This window comes from Rhinoraja longicauda, chromosome 38 (assembly GCF_053455715.1).
Source record: "Rhinoraja longicauda isolate Sanriku21f chromosome 38, sRhiLon1.1, whole genome shotgun sequence".
Lineage (NCBI taxonomy): Eukaryota > Metazoa > Chordata > Chondrichthyes > Rajiformes > Arhynchobatidae > Rhinoraja > Rhinoraja longicauda.
The window spans coordinates 7,143,088-7,166,520 of record NC_135990.1 but is presented as its reverse complement, the minus strand read 5'-3'; the positions used below and the strand labels follow the sequence as shown (position 1 = coordinate 7,166,520).

At 47.6% G+C, this 23,433-nt stretch overlaps 1 protein-coding gene across 1 annotated transcript; it reads left to right on the top strand.

The window, feature by feature from the left end:
* Positions 1–9,998: 9,998 nt before the first annotated feature.
* LOC144610943 (growth arrest-specific protein 1-like) lies at positions 9,999–11,609 on the top strand. Its single transcript, XM_078429972.1, has one exon. The coding sequence runs from the start codon at positions 10,575–10,577 to the stop codon at positions 11,346–11,348; it is 774 nt and encodes a 257-aa protein (XP_078286098.1). The 5' UTR covers positions 9,999–10,574; the 3' UTR covers positions 11,349–11,609.
* The last annotated feature ends 11,824 nt before the right edge of the window (positions 11,610–23,433 follow it).

The window sequence follows — 23,433 nt, the reverse complement described above, 5'->3', positions numbered from 1 at the left end:
GTGCGGCTGCGGGGCAACTCAAGTCCCGTGGATCCGCGCTGGAGGTGTGACAACGTGCTGGAGTCACTCAGCGGGACAGGCAGCATCTCTGGATGGCAGCAATGGATGGGGGACGCTTCAGGTCGAGACCCTTCGTCAGACTTTATCTCCCCTTTACCTCCCCCCTCAACTCCGTCCAAGGACCCAAACAGTCTTTCCAGGTGAGACAGAGGTTCACCTGCACCTCCCCCAACCTCATCTATTGTATCCGCTGCTCCAGATGTCAACTTATTTACATCGGCGGCGAAACCAAACGCAGATGGTTTCGCTCAACACCTTCGCTCAGTCCGCCTTAGCCCCTGATCTCCCGGTGGCTGAGCACTTCAACTCCCCCTCCCATTCCCAGTCTGACCTTTCTGTCATGGGCCTCCTCCAGTGCCATAGTGAGGCCCACCGGAAATTGGAGGAACAGCACCTCATATTTCGCCTGGGCAGCTTGCAGCCCAGCGGTATGAACATTGACTTCTCCAACTTTAGATAGTTCCTCTGTTTTTCCTCATCTCAGTTCTAAATGGCCTACCCCTTATTCTTAAACTGTGGCCCCTTGTTCTGGACTCCCCCAAGATTGGGAACAAGTTTCCTGCCTCTAACGTGTCCAACCCCTTAATAATCTTATACGTTTCGATAAGATCTCCTCTCATCCTTCTCCCTGCAATACTCCTATCTTCCCGGTTCCCAAACCTGCACCTACCGAGTGGCGATTGGTACAAGATCTTCGGGCCATCAATGAGATTGTTGTGCCACGACATGCTGTAGTTCCCAATCCGGCCACCATCCTCAGACTGATACCTGCAAATGCCTCGGTATTTACAATTGTGGACTTACAACACGCCTTCTTCGCAATTCCATTGCACCCGGACTCTCAGTACTTATTTGCGTTTACCTATGAGGGTCAACAATACACATGGACTCGGCTTCCACAAGGTTTTGTCCACTCACCCACTATCTTCTCGCAAGTGTTGAGTTCACAGCTACGGGACGTTCAGCTGACTGGAGGCTCCACCATAATCCAGTACGTCGACGATCTACTACTGGCCAGCCCATTTGCCGAGGCAAACGAACAAGACACACAGACACTACTGCTAGCCCTAGTAGAAGGGCACCCTCGGTGGATGCATCACTCTGATTGCAAGAAGACAACTGTACCGAGCCAAGAGTAAAAAAAGCTTTCCTGCCATGACTATGTGGTGGGCGGTGTTTATAGTTATTAATTCCCTGGCCCCACGAACTGAGGCATGGAAAAAAAATGTGATAGTCGCCTCGACTTAACTATGAAATAATTCAAAAAGCACAAGACTCAGTTAAAACTTTTTACTTAAACACCAAGGTGGGAGGAGACACAGAGACCTGAGAGTACCGTCGTTCACTCAAGCACCTGCTTCTGTCCTCTTAAAGAATGCACAGATTACAGGCAGTATTTAACAGCTCAAAGCAGCAGAAAGCACATTCAGTAATTTTCCACGGTTACATGACAGAAGCCAGCCTTAACAAATACATAGTAGAGTTCCTTTAATTGTGTTAGGGAGTCAAACAGGAGTAAAGAGGAGTTGCACAGCTAGTATGATTAAAGAGGCATCATTGGGTGATAAGGAGGCACCATAGGATTTAGTTCAGAACATTGGAATGTCCAGTCCCCGATTAACCCTGAAAAACAACTTCTTATCTGCAGGTGTCTGGTACCGTGAAGGCCGACTTTGCAAAGGCCTGTTTTTAGTATGATAGCATATTCAGCTTAAAATGTCTGCCATGGTCATCACAAAATGTCTTCCACAGTATTAACCCTTACAGCCTTGATCTTGGTGTTCGACCGGCTCGGGGTGGCTACATGTCCTTGTAGTTAGACCCCCTCAGCCTGGGGTGGCTTCCCTCCACCTGCAGCTTCTGTCCTTGCTTTGGACCTCATTGTGTTAAACCTTATGGGCTAGGTATTAAACTGCCAGAGGTTGATGTTAGACCTCATGGACATAGTCGAAGATAGACACAAAAAGCTGGGGTAACTCAGCGGGAAAGGCAGCATCTCTGGAAAGAAGGAATGAGTGACGTTTTGAGTCGAGACCCTTCTTCAGTGTTAGACTTCATGGACTTGGTGTTAGATCCATCCATCTGTACCATTTGTCATTGGTGTTAGACCTTGTAGACTTGGTGGCTTCCAACTACCAGCTCCTCCTGTCCTTGCTTTAGACCTCCTGGGCTTGGGATAGCTTGGCTTCCATCAACGTACACCTCTTGTCCTTCTTGGTAGACCTCCTGGATTTCGGGACTGGTCAATAAGTGAAGAGGATCTAATTGCCATGTGCACGAGGAGCCATGGAATTCTTGTTAAACACAAAAGTGCTGGAATAACTGTGGGAAAATCAGCAAGATCAGGATATGCCCCAATATTCTTGGCTCCAGTGAAAAACAGCCCATCAACACTCAGGATCTAAACTTATATCAATGCCTTTAGTTTCTCTCTCCCTTGACTCTGTCTGAAGAAGGGTCTCAACCCGAAACATCACCTATTCCTTTTCTCCAGAGGTGCTGTCTGGCCCGCTGAGTTACTCCAGCACTTTGTGCTTATTGTCAATGCCTGTTTGAACCTGGTTGAGAAGAGACCAGCTACACATGAATCAGCAGAACTAGTTGTACTGCAATGGGTTCCATCTCTATCACTACCTCAGAAGAATACCTCAGGGCGGCACGGTGGCGCAGCGGTAGAGTTGCTGCCTTACAGCGAATGCAGCGCCGGAGACTCAGGTTCGATCCTGACTATGGGCGCCGTCTGTACGGAGTTTGTACGTTCTCCCCGTGACCTGCGTGGGTTTTCTCCGAATGTTTTTTTACAAATTGTCCCTAGTTAATGTGCGGGGATCGCTGGGCGGCACGGACCCGGTGGGCCGAAGGGCCTGTTTCCACGCTGTATCTCTAAATCTAAATCTAAATCTAAGACAGATACAAGTGTGAGATGCAAATGTGAGTGCTCACAATCACGATGCTCGAGACAATCTAGAGAAACAAGTATTTTATTTGCAAGTCTGCAGAGTTGGGTGCCTTCCCTCTCAAGACACACCGAGGTCGGGAAAATCCCTTCTTTTTATTCACTTCACTTTACAATTGTCACATCTTAAATTCCTCCCCTTCGGGCTCCTTCCAATCGGATTGTGAGAGAGAAGTAAAAAGGGTTAATTGATTTAAACTAAGGACCATGAGAAATAGCTGACCCGACTGTGCTCGGCTAGATAAGAACCGCAAGAACAAATAGTGACATTCCAAGGATAAGGGCAAGATATCCAAAGAACTAGGAAAGAGGGCAAGATATCCAAAGAATAAATAGTGACATTCCGAGCTAGTTGTACTGCAATGGGTTCCATCTCTATCACTACCTCAGAAGACTACCTCAGAGCGGCACGGTGGCGCAGCGGTAGAGTTGCTGCCTTAAAGCGAATGCAGCGCCGGAGACTCAGGTTCGATTCTGACTATGGGCGCCGTCTGTACGGAGTTTCTCCCCGTGACCTGCGTGGGTTTTCTCCGAATGTTAAAAAAAAAAAATTAAAAATTGTCCCTAATTAATGTGCGGGGATCGCTGGGCGGCGCGGACCCGGTGGGCCGAAGGGCCTGTTTCCACGCTGTATCTCTAAATCTAAATCTAAGACAGATACAAGGAACTGCAGATTCTGGTTTACAAAATGTAAAAAGACACAAAGAGCTGGAATAACTCAGCAGGTCAGGCAGCATCTCTGGAGAACATGGATAAAGGAACTACAGATGCTGGTCTAAATCGAAGATAGACACAAAAAGCTGGAGTAACTCAGCGGGTCAGACAGCATCTCCGGAGAAAAGGAATAGGTGACTTTTCAGGTCGAGACCCTTCTTCAGATGGATAGGTTTTGTCCTTGTTATTACATCTGGATATGTGACGAATTTTTAGATAACCTTGCCCACGCAATGATTTCTTATGAAAAGTTCACACACAATTATTTAATGTCTAGTCTCCATCCTCATCAATCTGCAGAAAGTAACGATTAAAATGCACCCTAGAGAACTAATTAGAAACAATCAGCCACGCGGCTCCTGTTGAGAAAATTGTTCTCGTATATGATTTCCATTCGTAATACATTTAAATCGATCTAATTACCATCACATCATTTGAAATCGTGACTGCTAATATGCAAATGAAAAATTAAATTTCATACCAGATTAACCACTCAGTCAATAATTATTACTGCACTTTCTGAATGAGCCTTGATCTTATTTAAAAGGCTAGAGAGAGTGAATTACTAACTCCCCTCACTAACATATTTTCCGTTCTCCCCATTATTATTTCCTGGGATTACTTACCGAATAGTGAATGAACCCAGGAATGATTAGATTAACCATTAGATTAACATATGATGAGCGTTTCATGGCACTGGGCCTGTACTCGAGTTCAGAAGAATGAGGGGGGACCTCAGTGATACTTACAGAATAGTGAAAGGAAGGCCTGGAAAGAGTGGATGTGGAGAGGATATTTCCACTAGTGGGAGAGTCTTGGACCAGAGGTCATAGCCTCAGAATAAAAGGACAGTCCTTTAGGAAGGAGATGAAGAGGATTTTCTTTAGCCAGAGGGTGGTGACTCTGTGGAATTCATTGCCACACAAGGCTGTGGAGGCTTAGTCAATGGATATTTCTAAGGCAGAGTTAGATAGATTCTTGATTAGTATGGGTGACGTGTTAGGGCGAGAAGGCAGATAAAGAGGGATAGATAGATCCGCCGTGATTGAATGGCGGAGTGGACTTGATGGGCCGAATGGCCTAATTCTGCTCCTATCACTTATGAATTTATGAAACGGGCCTAGCTTGGATGGGGCATCTGGATCAGCATGTAAGAATAGAGCTGAATGGTCTGTTTCCGCGCTGCATGAGTCTGAATGTGAGAAAGGATTGGGGAACAGGCGGGTAAACATAATTGGGTCACAGACCAGCCATAATCTCACTGAAAGATGGAATGGGTTCAAAGGCCCGAATGGCCTCTTCCCTGCTCAATTTACTGCAACTTGAGCATCAGCTTGTTTACCAAAAGGTCCCTCGTTGGAAAATTCCACACATAATTTAGGACGCACAATTATAAATAAGTTAAAAGTTATTTACATTAACTCGGCAAAAGATGCCAACAGGACAATGTCGATCCCACAAAGCAGGGACGAAAATTCATGTGAACTAGTCTAAATGCACCTCTGAAGAGTCAATTATACTAGTGCAGTATAATTCATGGGCACACCATCTAAATCGCACCAGCCCTTAAAGTAGTGACCTCTCCATTAGTTAGATCGTTAAATACCCTAACCGTACCGGCAAAACATCTTTTTATAAACTGCCCACCAACTTCAGGAAATATGTGTATTAACTTTATCAACAAATAAATGAACCAGGTATTATTTCAACACTGTTTCATTCAAATAGTGAGATTAATCCTTTATTTTACACCAGAGAACATCGATACAGTGTCTAGGAAGGAAATGCAGATGTTGGTTTACACCAGAGATTCTTTTGAGAGACCCAAAATGCTGGAGTAACTCAGTGGGTCAGGCAGTATCTCTGGAGAAAAGGAATAGGTGATGTTTCAGATCGAGACCTTTCTTCGCACTGAGAGTCAGGGGAGAGGGAAACTAGAGGTAGAAAAAGATGCAGAACAACTCAGACCCAGCACCAATGACCCAGGAGCCTACAATGGTCCATTGTTGTCTGTGGAGGTAATAACAAAGGGATACGAACAGTGGAACTAGCAGGATGACTAGGGTGAGACGGAGAGAGAGGGAATAGACAATAGGTGCAGGAGTAGGCCATTCGGCCCTTCGAGCCAGCACCACCATTCAATGTGATCATGGCTGATCATTCTCAATCAGTACCCCGTTCCTGCCTTCTCCCCATACCCCCTGACTCCGCTATCCTTAAGAGCTCTATCTAGCTCTCTCTTGAATGCATTCAGAGAATTGGCCTCCACTGCCTTCTGAGGCAGAAAGTTCCACAGATTTACAACTCTCTTCATCTCTGTTCTAAATGGCCTACTCATACCGCTGGGTTGTAAGGTGCCCAAGCGAAATATGAGATGTGGTTCCTCTAATTTGATTAAAAATTTGTAAAGATATAGCACAGCAATAGGCCCTTTGGCCCACAATGTCTGTACTGAATATGAACTAATCTCATCTGCCTGCACATGATCCATATCACTCCATTCCCTGCATATCCATGTGCCAGTCTAAAGACCTCTTAAACCCAATTTTCTCATCTGTCTGCACCACCACCCATGGCAGCATGCTCCAGATACCCACAACCCTCTGTGTAAAGACTTTGCCCCACAATTTCCTCTCTAAACTTTGCCCCTCTCACCTTAAAGCTATGCCCTCTAGTCTTCGACATTTCCACCCTGGGGGAAAAGGTTCTGACTGTCTACCCTATCTAGGGATGCCAACTATCTCACTCCCAAATACGGGACAAGGTGACGTCACCGTCCCGCCCTCCACGTGTCCTCACCCAGCCAGCGGCCACGTGCTCCCGCTCCACCGATGGCGGCTGCCCGGGCTGGGAGGCGGGTTGCTATGCAACCTCCATTAGGTGGCGCCCGGGCCTCCAGACCTAGACTGTCTGGAGCTAAAATGTTGGAAACTTAGTGTGTCGGGCCCAGAACTGTCGGGCCCTACAGCGTCGGGGCCTACAGCATCCGGGCCTACAGCGCCCCCCCCGGGCCTAATACGGGACAAGGGCGATACCGTACGGGACAAACCAATTTAGCCCAAAATATGGGATGTTCCGGCTAATACGGGACAGTTGGCAACCCTAACCCTATCTGTGCCTCTCATCATTTTATATACTTCTATCAGGTCTCCCTTCAATCTCCACCGTTCCAGAGAAAACAATCTAAGTTTAGCCCAAACATTCCTTAAATCCTCTAATCCAGGCAGTATCCTTGGAAGCTGCACTTCAAATTCATACTTTAACGTTATTTCTATTAATTAATTTAATTATTTCAGTTTAATGGACAATTGCCTCACAGAAGGGTTTTCAATCTCAAATGTTTCTCTTTCCGCAGATGCTGCCTGACCTATTTTTTTATAACTTAGAAATCATATCATATCATATCATATATATACAGCCGGAAACAGGCCTTTTCAGCCCACCAAGTCCGTGCCGCCCAGCGATCCCCGTACATTAACACTATCCTACACCCACTAGGGACAATTTTTTAAAAAACATTTTTACCCAGCCAATTAACCTACATACTTACAGGATGGAAACAGGCCCTTCGGCCCACCAAGTTCAGGTCAACCATCAATCAGCCATTCACATTAGTTCTACGTGTTCGCTTCACACTAGACTAGTGCGGCACGGTGGCGCAGCAGTAGAGTTGCTGCCTTACAGCAAATGCAACGCCGGAGACTCAGGTTCGATCCTGACTACAGGCGCCGTCTGTACGGAGTTTGTACGTTCTCCCCGTGTTGAATGGCCTCCTCCTGCACCAATTTTCTATGTTTCCCACTGATGTCTGTCTACACCCATTTATGTGGTCAGAGTGCATCAGCGTGTGCTTGGCATGTGTGTGTGTGTCCATGCAGGTGTGTGCTATGACGGGTTGCCCATCAACTTGGAAACCGAGACACAAAATGCTGGAGTAACTCAGCGGGACAGGCAGCATCTCTGGAGAGAAGGAATGGGTGACGTTTCGGGGTCGAGACCCAGCAGGCCCTCGGTCTGAAGATGGGTCACGCCCGGAAACGCCACCCATTCCTTCTCTCCGGAGATGCTGCCTGTCCCGCCAGCATTCTGTGTCCATCTTCGATGGTGGCGCAGCGGTAGAGTTGCTGCCTTACAGCGAATGCAGCGCCGGAGACTCAGGTTCGATCCTGACTATGGGCGCCGTCTGTACGGAGTTTGTACGTTCTCCCCGTGACCTGTGTGGGTATTCTCCGAGATCTTCGCTTTCCTCCCACACTCCAAAGACGTACAGGTATGTAGGTTCATTGGCTGGGCAAATGTAAAAATTGACCCTAGTGGGTGTAGGATAGTGTTAATGTGCGGGGATCGCTGGGTGGCGCGGACCCGGTGGGCCGAAGGGCCTGTTTCTGCGCTGTATCTCTAAATCTAAAAAATCTAAAAATTTAGACCTCTGAGTGTTTTCAAAATTGATTTGTCTATTTCATGTTGGATAATTATTTGTTGGTGCCAGTGCCGAAACAGGAGAAATTGTTTAAAGATTCTAAAAGTCATAGTGGTGAGTCATACAAAGTGGAAACAGGCTCTTTGGCCCAACTTGCCCACACCACGCCAAAATGTCCCAGCTGCCCTAGGTCCATATCCCTCCAAACCTGTCCTATCCATGAAGTCTGAAGAAGGGTCTCGACCCGAAACGTTACCCATTCCTTCTCTCCCGAGATGCTGCCTGACCTGCTGAGTTACTCCAGCATTTTGTGAATAAATCGATTTGTAGCAGCATCTGCAGTTATTTTCTTATACTGTCCTATCCATGTACCTGTCCAACTGTTTCTTAAGAAAATAACTGCAGATGCTGGTACAAATCGAAGGTATTTATTCACAAAATGCTGGAGTAACTCAGCAGGTCAGGCAGCATCTCGGGAGAGAAGGAATGGGTGACGTTTCGGGTCGAGACCCTGTTTCTTAAACGTTGGGGTAGTCCCTGCCTCAACTACCTCCTCTGGCAGCTTGTTCCATACACCCACCACCCTTTGTGTGTGAAAAGGTTACCTACCCCTCAGATTCTCATTAAGTCTTTCCCCCCCCCCCCCCTTCTAGAAAGTCTAGAAACAAATCACAAAGCAAATCTGGCTGTGAACTCGCCTTCTTCCAAAGAATGATTGAAAACACAAAACTGTTCCAGCAACAAATGAGGAGGGGGGGAGAGAGTTTATTAAATATTCCCTCCCTCCCTCCCTCCCTCCTACCCCTACCTCGGCTGTCAAAACCGGTCATGGTGGCACCCGATTTACTCCTGAATTCGGTTGTTTTGCATTTCAATGGGCCAGAGAGAGAGAGAGACGTCGGGGAGGGGGGTCGATGGAGGGAAATAAAGAAATCTACTGTACGCGCTTTCCAAATGGCGAGTCTCAAGTGCGGTTGAATGGTGGGAGGCCGGCCTACGATTAAATAGGGGGCCCCCTTTGAAAAACACGCGCGTCCTGCCCCCATTCATGGCTTGCAAAGCGTAAACAATTCCCTCTGGCGAGGAACGAACAGACTGAGTGCGGGAGAGAGCCGGCCACAAAGGGAATGTATCGGGCCAGAAAATGCTATTCAAGGGAGTTTTAGGGAGGGGGGATGGGAGATTGAGAGGGGGGGTGTGGGGGGTGGGAGAAGAGATTGAGGAGGGGGGGGGGGGGAAGGAGGAGAATCTGAGCCAAAGGACAACAAAATAAATATTGCTGCTTATCAGTCTCCCAGGATTTAGCTGAGCAAAACTTGCAACAATCCCCACAAAACAAAAACATTACACATGTGTAGGAATGAACTGCAGATGCTGGTTTTAAACCGTGGGCACAAAACGATGCATCTCTGGAGAGGAGGAATGTCAAGTTACATTTCTACGACGGGGGAGGGTGGATTGGAGGTGGTTTTAAGGGGGGGGGGGTAATTTCTAAGTGTCAGCAGCTCCTGTGAATTTCACATGTTGAATTATATAATCACTTCTCCTCTTCTCCACTGAATCCTGCTCCCCCTGGTGTTTTATACTTTTTTTTGTGGGGAGGAGGAGAGGGGGGGGGGGGGGGGGGGGTATTTAGCCCTTTAAAAAAAAAGTTAAGACCACGCACGTCGCGGTTTGTTACATTTATATAAACATTTGATCAGTATGTGACGTGCGGCTTTGCCAAGAAATCTGAGAGTCGCTGTGGAAACCAATCCAAATCTGCACAACCCTAAAAGCAAAAACTCAACCAATCCCATTTCGGGATGAAAGTAAGAGATCTTTTTTTTTCTTTTCCCCTCTCTCTCTCTTTTTGACTCTCTCTTTTTTTTTAAAGACCGTTTTGGGGAGGGAAAGGCGAGAGTTGGGCTGTGTTTTTTTTTTCCTTCTCTCTCTTTAAAAAAAGGGAGAAAAGAGAAAGCTAAATGAAGCGTGAAGTGGAACAGTTGGCACTTTAGAGACGGGGTTTGAAGGGCTGTGAGAAAAAAAAGCCCCAGCGTCTCGTAAAAAACCGCGGCAAATCTCCTTTCCCAGCTGTGTGTGTTTGGGGAATTCAGAACAAAGAGGGGGGAGAGATATTTGACTTCAACTGGAATGGGGGCATTTGGTGATTGGGAGCGTCCGGGACAATACTCGCAACACTTTCAGGGAACTCGCCAGTTAACTTGATCGCCAACACCAGAGGGAATTAAAGAGGGGGAAAGCGAAGAAGGGGGGGGGGAGATGTTTTAACCAGTGCACCGACCCAGCTGGAATGCGACTACCAGGGATCTCTACAGACAGAGAGAGAGAGAGAGAGAGAGAGAGGGGAGCGTTTGGGTGGCCACTGGAGAGATGCGCTCGACGCGGTCGCTTTAGACAGGGCGCGGATGGTCGTTGTGGAGAATGGTACGGGCAGTCAGGCTGTGGTGGTGGTGGTACCTGGCGATCGTGGAGTGCTGTAGCAGGTCGGTGGCCGGGTCTCAGCCGGTGTGCTGGCAGGCCCTGCTGCGTTGCCAGCAGGAGAAAGACTGCAAGTGGGCTTACAGCCAGTACAGCGCGGCTTGCGAGCCCTTCATGAAGGGTCTGAGGAAGCATTGCCCCAGCCACTGCATAGGCGCACTGGTCAAGCTCAACCAGACCCTGAACGGGCCGGACCTGGAGAACTGTGACTGCGACAAGGACGCAGAGTGCAGGCGGGCCAAGAGGGCCATCGAGCCGTGTTTGCCCCGGAGATACAGAGGTGAGTCCGACCTGGGTTGCACCAGGGCGCGGCAGCGTTGCGAGGACGAGTCTCTGTGTCATGGAGCCATGAAGGATTACCTCTCCAACTGCGGGCAGCTCTTTAACGGGAGGAGGTGCACGACTGTGTGCCGAGACACCATCAACTACCTCCTCTCCATCCCCACCGGCATCTTGCTCAACACATGCGTCTGCGACGGCGTGGAGAGGCCTTTCTGTGAAGTGGTCAAGGAGAACATTGAGAAATTCTGTGCCATCAACGGACACTCGTTTCTGACGGCCATGCCGGACTCCGATGAGAATTACGAATATGAGGATTATGAGATAAACAGAACTGACTTAAAACCGCACCAAAGTGTCCCGGAATCCAACTTCTCGGAGGTGCACACGTGTTCCCCGCTCCTCCTGATTCTGCTTCCAGGCTTGTGGTTTCTATAATTGTGCAAACGATTATTTGGAGGTTTGTTTGTTTGTTCAGTCTCTGCTCTCCCCCCCCTCTCCTCTCTCTCCCTCTCTCTTTACACAAACACACACACACACACACACAGCGTGGCGGTGTTTACAGATTAGCAACTAAACACACACACACACAATGACGCACAGGCACACAGCCACACACACACATACATATAGGCACACAGCCACACACACACATATAGCCACACACACACACACACACACACACACATACATATAGGCACACAGCCACACACACACATATAGCCACACACACACACACACACACACAGAGGCACACACAGCCACATACACACAAGCGCGCACACACACACACACACACACACACACAGAGGCACAGACACACACACACACACACACACACACGCACAGACACACACACACACACACACACACACACACAGAGGCACAGACACACACACACACACACACACACACACACACACACACAGAGGCACAGACACACACACACACACACACACACACACAGAGTCTCAGGCAGATATACACACAGGTAGAGCCACACAGGCACAGACACACACACACACACACGCACACAGGCACACACACACACACACACACACAGAGGCACAAACACACACACACACACACACACACACACACACACACACACACAGAGGCAAAGGCACATACGCATAGAGGCACACGCAACCACACACACACACAAGTCAAGTCAAGTCAAGTCAATTTTATTTGTATAGCACATTTAAAAACAACCCACGTTGACCAAAGTGCTGCACATCTGATTAGGAAAAAAAAGAAACAAAACATACATACACACACGCAGAGGCACACACAACCAGACACACATACAGAGACACACAGACACACACATGCACACACATACACACAGAGGCACAAATACACACACACACATCCACACACACACACACACACACACACACACACACACACACACACACACAGAGGCACAAATACACACACACACACATCCACATATACACACACACACACACACACACACACACACACACACACACACACACACACACGAGGCTCACAGAACAACATTGAGAGCAAACATTCTGAAGACACGAAATACCCGCTGTGTGTCCACCCCCCTCCACAGACGCTGTCTGACCCGCTGAGTTCCTCCAGCACTTTTCTCTTTTTTTTGTGTGTTTCTGCTGAAAATCGGATATAATTTCTGTCTCACAATCAATCCCCATTTCCCGGCTGGGGGGGGGGGTTGTTTTTTGTTGTTGTTGTTGTTGTAAACGCCATGTGCAAATCCACTCGTTCTACAATCTTGGGATTTGGCTCGACTCAAACCGAATAAAGCTCAGCGTTTCGTGTACAGTTACAGCAACTGATTGAACCCTGACGATGGGACAACGTGTAGATTTGTACGAAGACTTTTTGTTTTGGTGTTGTATAAAAGGTGGTACACATTTTTGGCACTATTTATGGTTTTGAGCGAATGTATTTTGGAAATAAATTCGGGCCACGGTTTTGTATCGGATTTGCTCGGTTCTGTAATTATGCATTTCTTTTTCTTTCTCTCTCTATGTGCGTGGATTGACAGCGAAGTCCAAACACACACATGATCAAACTGTTCCTCCCTCTGCATGCATTGAGTCGCCCTGTGTGAAACCTTGCCCCGTCGCTGTCCGCTCACAAATGTGCTGTCTGTACGGAGTTTGTACCCGTGACCGCGTGGGTATTTCCACCGGGTGCTCCGGTTTCATATGAAGAAAGACTGGAATAGACTCGGCTTGTACTCGCTGGAATTTAGAAGATTGAGGGGGGATCTTATAGAAACTTACAAAATTCTTAAGGGATTGGACAGGCTAGATGCAGGAAGATTGTTCCCGATGTTGGGGAAGTCCAGAACAAGGGGTCACAGTTTAAGGATAAGGGGGAAGTCTTTTAGGACCGAGATGAAAAAGTTTTTTTTCACACAGAGAGTAGTGAATCAGTGGAATTCTCTGCCACAGAAGGTAGTTGAGGCCAGTTCATTGGCTATATTTAAGAGGGAGTTAGATGTGGCCCTTGTGGCTAAAGGGATCAGGGGGTATGGAGAGAAGGCAGGTACGGGATACTGAGTTGGATGATCAGCCATGATCATATTGAATGGCATAAGAAAATAACTGCAGATGCTGGTACAAAAACGATTTGTACCACCCATTCCTTCTCTCCCGAGATGCTGCCTGACCTGCTGAGTTACTCCAGCATTTTGTGAATAAATCATATTGAATGGCGGTGCGTACAGGCTCGAAGGGCCGAATGGCCTACTCCTGCACCTATTTTCTATGTTTCCTGCCACACTCCAAAGACCTACAAGGTTTGTAGATTAATTGGCTTATGTGTGTAAAAAAAAAAAGTAAATTGTCCCGAGTGTGTGTAGAATGGTGTTAGTGTGCGGGGATCGGTGGGCCGAAGGGCCTGTTAAAACAGTGCAGGAGGGTCTCGACCCGAAACATAGAAAATAGGTGCAGGAGTAGGCCATTCGGCCCTTCGAGCCTGCACCGCCATTCAATATGATCATGGCTGATCATCCAACTCAGTATCCTGTGCCTGCCTTCTCTCCATACCCCCTGATCCCTTTAGCCACAAGGGCCACATCTAACTCCCTCTTAAATATAGCCAATGAACTGGCCTCAACTACCTTCTGTGGCAGAGAATTCCACAGATTCACCACTCTCTGTGTGAAGAAAAACCGTTCTCATCTCGGTCCTAAAAGACTTCCCCCTTATCCTTAAACTGTGACCCCTTGTTCTGGACTTCCCCAACATCGGGAACAATCTTCCTGCATCTAGCCTGTCCAACCCCTTAAGAATTTTGTAAGTTTCTATAAGATCCCCCCTCAATCTTCTAAATTCCAGCGAGTACAAGCCGAGTCTATCCAGTCTTTCTTCATATGAAAGTCCTGCCATCCCAGGGATCAATTTGGTGAACCGTCACCCATTCCTTCTCTCCAGAGATGCTGCCTGGCCTGTCCCGCTGAGTTCCCCCAGCACTTTGTGTCTCGATGGAGATTCCAGCATCTACAGTTCGCTGTGTCTCGGCTGAATTGTAATGGATGACCTGTTTGGTACATTAACTGGAAAAGAACCGCGCTTGGGTAACCTACAACTCGACGTTATGAACTTTGAAGGACACAAAGATTATGATAGACTCATAAGAGTGATACAGCGTGGAAACAGGCCCTTCGGCCCAACTTGCCCACGTGTCCCAGTACACTAGTCCCATCTGCCCGCGTTTGGTCCATAACCCTTTAAAAAAACTCCCATAAAAGATCTAAGACTCCTTTGTGTATTAATCTGCATCTGCAGTTCTGTGTTTCTACGGTACGAATGGTGAATTCTCCAATTTCAAGAAGTGCCCTTGTAACCAAGTTCAGTCCCCCCTCCTCCCCTCCCCACACGCTCATTTCTCCCACCAACAACATCATCCCACTCCTTCCCATCCTCTCCATACACACATCTCCCATCCCAGATTCCCACATTTCCCTCTTTCCCCTCCCCTCTGTTCCCCTCCATCCATCTCTCCCTCCCTCCAGTTTTACATTTCACTCCTCCTTTCTTTATCTGACACCAGCCGGACTAGATTTCAGATTTAGATTTAGAGACAGGCCCTTCGGCCCACCGGGTCCGCGCCGCCCAGCGATCCCCGCACATTAACACTATCCTACACCCACTAGGGACAATTTTTACATTTTACCCAGCCAATTAACCTACAAACCTGTACGTCTTTGGAGTGTGGGAGGAAACCGAAGATCTCGGAGAAAACCCACGCAGGTCACGGGGAGAACGTACAAACTCCGTACAGACGGCGCCCATAGTCGGGATCAAACTTAAGTCACCGGCGCTGCATTCGCTGTAAAGCAGCAACTCTACCGCTGCGCCACCGTGCCGTACTGAACTACGATCTACCTGATTGGTGACCTTCGGGCTATCGTTGATCGGACTTTGCTGGCTTTACCTTGCACTGAACGTTATTCCCTTATCATGTATCTGTACACTGTAAATGGCTCGATTGTAATCATGTACTGTCTTTCTGCTGACTGGTTAGCACGCAACACAAGCTTTTCACTGTACCTCAGTACACGTGACAATAGACTAAACTAAAACCTTTTGTCTCCTTTTCATCTCCAGCCTTTGCCACTTACCCCACCCATCTGCCAGTCAACCTTCCCCCTCCCCCCCTCACCTGTATCCACCTATCACTCTCCAGTCCCGCCCCACCACCGCCACCCCTCTCTTCCAGCTTTCTCCTCCCCCCCGACTCCATCACAGTCCGAAGAAGGGTCCCAACCCCAAATGTACGATACGGTCAAACTTTATTGATCCCAGGAGGGAAATTGGTCTGCCAACAGTCATAAAGACACAAGAAGATACGTGAAACACGAAATTAAAGTGATGAGTGGAAATGATTGGTGGTGGGGGGAGGGGTTAAAGGATGGGGGGGAGGGGGTCAGTCTACCCCACGACAGAAGAGGGAGGAGTTGTGCAGTTTGATAGCCACAGGGAAGAAGGATCTCCTGTGGCGTTCTGTGCTGCATCTTGGTGGGGCCAGTCTTTTGCTGAAGGTGCTCCTCGAGGTGGTGCCTGTTACCTGTCCATATTCCATCCACAGATGCTGCCTGACCCGCTGGGTTCCTCCAGCACTTTCTGTTTTCGCTCAAAAAAAATCCAGCACCTGCAGTTCCTTGCACAGCTGGTATGACCGCGTTGTTGCTGCTGGGATCTTGCTGTGTGAAGATTGAAATGCTCGCCCACGGTAGCGACTTTGCATGAAAAAGCAATGACTCGGCTGTCAGGTCTTTGTGTGATCAGGTAGGGACACCAGCTCTTTTAGAAAGGAGGTGAGGAGGAACTTCTTTAGTCAGAGGGTAGTTAATCTGTGGAACTCATTGCCACAGAGGCCAAGTCAGTGGATATTGTTAAGGCAGAGATAGACATATTCCTGATTAGAGCGGGTGCCAAGGGTTAATGGGGAGAAGCCAGGAAAATGGGATTAGGAGGCAGAGATCAGCCAGAATAGCCTCAATGGGCTGAATGGCCTAATTCTGCTCCTATGTCTTCGAAGGCAGGAACGGGGTACTGATTGAGAATGATCAGCCATGATCACATTGAATGGCGGTGCTGGCTCGAAGGGCCGAATGGCCTACTCCTGCACCTATTGTCCATTGTCTGTTGAACCCATATGAACTTGTATCACATTTCTGTCAGGCTCTGACTTGGATTTAGTGGTAAATAGCAAGGATAATATTTATTCCCCCCCCAACCATCATTGTTAATAACAGATCGCCTGGCCTGTCCACACTGTAGCCATGTTACACCAGCTAGAACGTTTCAAATATGAACTCCCTTGACTGGTAAATGCTTTGGGATGTCATGAACAGGCAAGGAACTGCAGATGCTGGCATTTTGAGCAAAGCACAAAGTGCTGGAGGAACTCAGCGGGTCAGACAGCATCTGTGGAGGGAATGGACGGAAGACATTTCGTATCAGGGTCCTTCTTCAGACTGATTGGAGGAGAGTCATAGAGTGATACAGCATGGAAACAGGCCCTTCGGCCCAACCTGCCCCAGCTACACTAGTCCCATTGGTCTATATCCCTCCAAACCTGTCCTATCCATGTACCTGTCTGTTTCTTAAATGCTGCAATGGTCCCTGCCTCAACTACCTCCTCTGGCAGCTTGTTCCATACACCCACCACCCTTAGAGTGGATGTTACCCCTCAGATTCATATTAAATCTTTTCCCTTTCACCTTAAACGTATGTCTTCTGGTCCTCGATTCACCTACTCTGGGCAAGAGACTCTGTGCATCTACCCGATCTATTCCTCTCGTGGTAGTGGGGGAGGGGGGAGAAAGGTGGACAAGGGTGGTGGGGGGTAGGACAAAGTCTGGAACTAAAGATGCTGGAATCAAAACACAAAGTTTGTCCAGTCCCTGCCTCTCTTTTCCAGCTTCACACCCCTCCCCACCCCTCCCCTCCCCTCCCCTCCCCTCCCCTCCCCTCCCCTCCACACACCAATGTGAAGAAGGCTCCCGATCTGAATCATCCTCTGTCCACGTTCCCTCCACAGATGCTGCCTGACCCGCTGAGTTCTTCCAGCACTTTGTGTTTCGCTGAATAGAGTGAATGCTGTCACTGGATTTCATGATTTTTTCTTCTTTAAATGTTACTTTTAAAGATTCCTTCACGAATATTTAACCTGCTTTGTGTAGGAAGGAACTGCAGATGCTGGTTTAAACCGAAGATAGACACAAAATGCTGGAGTAACTCAGCGGGACAGGCAGCATCTCAATTTAAACTGCTTTGTTTAAATATAAATTTAAATTTTTTTAGATTTAGAGATACAGTGCAGAAACAGGCCCTTCGGCCCACCGAGTCCGCGCCGCCCAGCGATCCCCGCACATTAACACTATCCTACACACACTAGGGCCAATTATTACATTTGCCCAGTCAATTAACCTACATATCTGTACGTCTTTGGAGTGTGGGAGGAAACCGAAGATCTCGGAGAAAACCCACGCAGGTCACGGGGAGAACGTACAAACTCCGTACAGACGGCGCCCGTAGTCAGGATCGAACCTGAGTCTCCGGCGCTGCATTCGCTGTAAGGCAGCAACTCTACCGCTGCGCCACCGTGATGTACTGAACTACGATCTACCTGATTGGTGACCTTCGGGCTATCGTTGATCGGACTTTGCTGGCTTTACCTTGCACTGAACGTTATTCCCTTATCATGTATCTGTACACTGTAAGTAGCTCGATTGTAATCATGCATTGTCTTTCTGCTGACTGGTTAGCACGCAACACAAGCTTTTCACTGTACCTCAGTACACGTGACAATAGACTTAATTTTTTTTTTAAAGAGATACAGCGCGGAAACAGGCCCTTCGTCCCACCGAGTCCGCGCCGCCCAGCGATCCCCGCACACTAACACTATCCTACACACACTAGGGACAATTTTTACATTTACCCAGTCAATTAACCTACAAACCTGTACGTCTTCAGAATGAATAATCATTCATTTTTCCCTCAAAGGTCACTCTCGCAGATTCTAATTTTAATGATTCATAACAGGAATACTCAAATAAACACGGCTGTCGCAAGAAGCGAGGAGGGTGGGGGGGTCTTGTGGGACGGTCGCTGTTTATTGAACAGCGAAGAGAGAGTTTACTCTGGTTGCGAAATGCTACCTGTAGACATTTGATAGTCATCGGCCTTTGAGCGCCAGCGCCGTACAGAAACAGCACCAAGTTACATAAACAGTCTGAAAGTGACAGCACTCGAGTTTTGTGGAGAGGTTTGGGCTGGAGTTTGTGTGTGTGTGTGTGTGGTGTGTGTGTGTGTGTGTGTGTGTGTGTGTGTGTGTGTGTGTGTGGGTGTGTGTGTGTGTGTGTGGGGGGGGGGTAGGGTGGAGACAGACGAGAGATGGGGAGGGGGGGGCGAAAGAGGGTAAAAAAATTGCTCAATTGCAAAGCAAAGAGTATCCGAACTCGCAGACTGCATTTCCTCTAAATCCTCATTGAACTTTTAACATGGGATTAAAAATAGCTTCCCGGGCAAAAGAGGAAACGTCTTAATATTTTGTGCAATGCATTTTGTACACAATAAACCATTGATTGGGGGGGGTAACATACAATGGAGGCGCAGTGAAGGTTAGGTTACTTAAAGCATAGAGGCCCTGAGAAGGAATAGAATCTTTGCCTCCCTGTGGAATAGTCTTCCAAGAACAATCTGTTTCCAATTACCTTGCGCAGAGTCAGACTCAAGGCATTAACTCAGGGATTTCGCCCGTCTCTCTGCATCCATATAAAATGTTTTAACAGCCTTTCGCCAATGCCCAGAACACTCATTCGCAGCTCAGAGGGGTTTGGCGCGCTTTTAAATTGCAGAGTAATTGCAGACGGTAATAAAACGATGCCATTATCAACAGCTCTAAACGTTTAGAAAGCTCGGAGACTGAGGCTTGGCACCATTTTTCACACTTGAAGGCCCTCTTTCCAGCCTGAATGGCCATCTTCCCGATTTGTGGGAAAAGAACTGCAGATGCTGGTTTAAACCCAAGACAGACACAAAATGCTGGAGTAACTCAGCGGGACAGGCAGCCTCTCTGGAGAGAAGGAATGGGTGACGTTTCGGGTCTGAAGAAGGGTATTTTTAAAACGGAGATTCATAGGTTGTTGATTAGTAAAGGTGTCAAAGTTTACTGGCAGAGAAGGAGGGAGAATGGGATTGAGAGGGAAAAATAGATCAGCCATTATCGATGGGCCCCATGGGACTAATTCTGCTCCTATGTGTATTATGGTCTTACTCCAGCACTTTGTGTTTTTATGCTGGTTTTTTCCCTGTATAAATCAGCCTCTGCAGGCCTAGTATTTCCGTTTTGCCACACCTTAAGCTTTATATTTGCCTACATAGATTATTGTCAGATCATTGGAAACAGGAATTTATTTATTAAAGAGGAGACACAACTAACTGCAGGTGCTGGAATCTTGAGGAAAGCACAAAGTGCTGGAGGAACTCCAGATTATGTTAATTGAAGATGGACACAAAAAGCTGGAGTAACTCAGCGGGTCAGGCAGCATCTCTGGAGAGAAGGAATGGGCAAAGTCTGAAGAAGGGTCTCGACCCGAAACGTCACCCATTCCTTCTCTCCAGAGATGCTGCCTGTCCCGCTGAGTTACTCCAGCTTTTAGTGTCTATCTTCGGCTTAAACCAGCACCTGCAGTTCCTTCCTAAACATTAGGTTAATTAGCCACTAATGTTTTCCCTAGTGTGTCAAGAGTGAATGAGAAAGTGGAATAACACAGAACTGATGGGTGATCAATGGTTGGCATGGACTCAGTGGGCCAAAGGGCCTGTTTCCATGCTATATCTCTAAACTAAACTCAGCAGTTCATACAGCATCTATGCTATGAACCAATCTGTCTGAAGAAACCGCGCCCGTCTATTCCCTCCACAGATGCTGCCTGACCCGCTGAGTTCCTCCAGCACTTAGATGGTAAAGAGTTGTCCACTCTAGTAGTCTGAAGAAGTGTCTCGACCCGAAACGTCACCCATTCCTTCTCTCCTGAGATGCTGCTGAGTTACTCCAGCATTTTGTGAATAAATACCATCGATTTGTACCAGCATCTGCAGTTATTTTCTTAAACTATTATATAGCCACTCTAGTGGGCACGGAGAGAAAACATTCTTAATTAAAGAAATATTTTAATCTTTTGAAGAAAGTAATACAATGTCGCTGGTGGTTTTCAAGGATTTTAGGTCTGTATTTTCACTGCTGCATAAGTCTTTATGTTCTGGTTTTGAATTTGGTGTTTGATTCAGCTAGAAATTCAATTTATAAAATGCTTTGGTAAACATTGGCAAAACCAGCAGGTAATGGGGATTGTTTCTGTATTACTTCAAGTAGGGCGGTTTCAGGTGACGCAGTGGTAGAGTTGCTGACTTACAGCGCCAGAGACCCTGGTTCGATCCTGACTACGGGCGCCGTCTGTACGGAGTTTGTACGTTCTCCCCGTGACCTGCGTGGGTTTTCTCCGAGATTTTCAGTTTCCTCCCACACTCCAAAGACGTACAGGTGTGTAGGTTAACTGGCTCGGTAAATGTAAAAATTGTCCCTAGTGGGTGTAGGGTAGTGTTAATGTGCGGGGATCGCTGGTCGGTACAGACTCGGTGGGCCGAAGGGCCTGTTTCCCCGCTGTATCTCTAAACTAAAACTAAAGTGTTAACTTGCCAAGGTACATGTTTGACCAGAACCTAACTCGGTTTCCAGCATTTAATCTCAAGAAAAAAAAGATCAAATATAAGAGGGAATTAAATCTGGAAGAACGAACAGCAAAAAGTGAAAATCCGGTCAAAAAGAATAATTTATCTTATTTATTCAGGCACGGTCTGAAGAAGGGTCTCGACCCGAAACGTCACCCATTCCTTCTCTCCCGAGATGCTGCCTGACCTGCTGAGTTACTCCAGCATTTTGTGAATAAAAACCTTCAATTTATCTTATTTTGAGAGTTATTACAGAACATTCTGAAATCAGCTGGGAAATTAAACAGGGGAGGATAAAAGTGACAGTTTTAAACCCATTCCTTCTCTCCAGAGATGCTGCCTGTCCCGCTGAGTTACTCCAGCATTTTGTGCCTATCTTCGGTTTAAACCAGCATCTGCAGTTCCTTCCGACTAGCCACCAGGCTGAAACTCTGCAGATGTGTGCCAATTCTCAGTGTAGATCGATGAAAGATGGTCATATTGGAATGGAAGATCTATTACAAGTCATTGACTGGACCTGTCCAATCTAAACACTTGAAACGTTTGCTTCAGATAATAGGTCAGGCATGTTTATAGAGGAAGCAAATAGCCCTCAAGAAATGTCAAGTGCCTGGTCCATTGTCATTCAGATTTTCCCAGCCCCTACACATCCACACTCCCCCTGCAAGTGTGAATGCTCTCAGACGTGGTAAACAGGTTATTGTGTGCGGGATATTCCAGAGGATGAAACACCATCTGCTTTTTTTTGTGGGGAGGGAAGAGGTGAAGGCTCGGAAAACTGTAACCCCTGGAGATAGACACAAAATGGTGGAGTAGCTCAGCGGGACAGGCAGCATCTCTGGAGGGAAGGAATGGGTGACGCTCCAGAATCTGCATATGGGGCTGCACACGGATATCAGGCAGGTGGTCATAATGTTTCGGCTCATCAGATCATAATGTGTTTTTTTTTAGAGATACAGCGCGGAAACAGGCCCTTCGGCCCACCGGGTCCGCGCCGCCCAGCGATCCCCGCACACTAACACTATCCTACACCCACTAGGGACAATTTTCACATTTGCCCGGCCAATTAACCTACATACCTGTACGTCTTTGGAGTGTGGGAGGAAACCGAAGATCTCGGAGAAAACCCACGCGGGTCACGGGGAGAACGTGCAAACTCCGTACAGACGGCGCCCGTAGTCGGGATCGAACCGTGAATCTCCGGCGCTGCATTCGCTGTAAGGCAGCAACTCTACCGCTGCGCCACCGTGCCGGGCTTTTGGCCGATCAGTGTATAGACACTATTTTGAAGATCTCAATCAGACCATTCTACGGGCTTACACACACACACACACACACACACACACACACAAAGAGTTTCTTTATTTTCACTTTATTGAGACGGCACTGACTCTCATCATTTGTTAAGTTACTTTAACAAGACAGACAGCCCACACAGGCAAGTGGGAACGCAGATGTGACTTTCCACTAAAGCCGTGGGCAGGCTCGTCATTAAAGGAATCCTCGTAAAATATCAAAGGTGACAAGGAAAAGTGAGCAAAGGAATCTCTTGTTACACAAAAAACACCGCAGCCTGCCCTGAAAGGCCAACTAGATTCTCGCAACTAGAGGTCATTAATTTATCTCCTCCTATTAAACAAAGTTATTTGGACAGTGAACTGATTGTGTTTCAGCTTCCTGAGTTCCAGCAGTTCCAGATGAGACACCTCTCCCCAGTGAAGCAAAGGGGCTCCAGGTTTTACTTGCCGATAGCTGGAGAGGGAGCACTCAAGGCACTCAATTAATTATCCTGATGTATAATTTTCACTAAAGACGTTAGTTAATAACCTCACTGGAATGTGCTTCCCTGGCTAACGGTCAAAATCTGAAGAAGGGCCTCGACCCGAAACGTCACCCATTCCTTCTCTCCTGAGATGCTGCCCGACCCGCTGAGTTACTCCAGCCTTTTGTGTCTATCTTTGGTCTAAATCCACCTCCTAACCCCTTGAACAACCAACAGTTAACAGGGGCAACCGATCCCTCTCTGTAAAAATAAGAAAATAACTGCAGATGCTGGTAGAAATCGAAGGTATTTATTCACAAAACGCTGGAGTAACTCAGCAGGTCAGGCAGCATCTCAGGAGAGAAGGAATGGGTGACGTTTCAGACTGATGTCAGGGGGGGCGGGACAAAGGAAGGATATAGGTGGAGACAAGGTATTCTCCAACCTCTAACAATGCCACCCCTCCAATTTCACCCCCACACCCCTCTCCCCCCCCCCCCCCCCCCACCTC

Coding starts and splice junctions, on each gene's coding strand:
- LOC144610943 (XM_078429972.1), top strand. CDS start 10,575: ATGGTACGGGCAGTCAGGCTGTGGTGGTGGTGGTACCTGGCGATCGTG.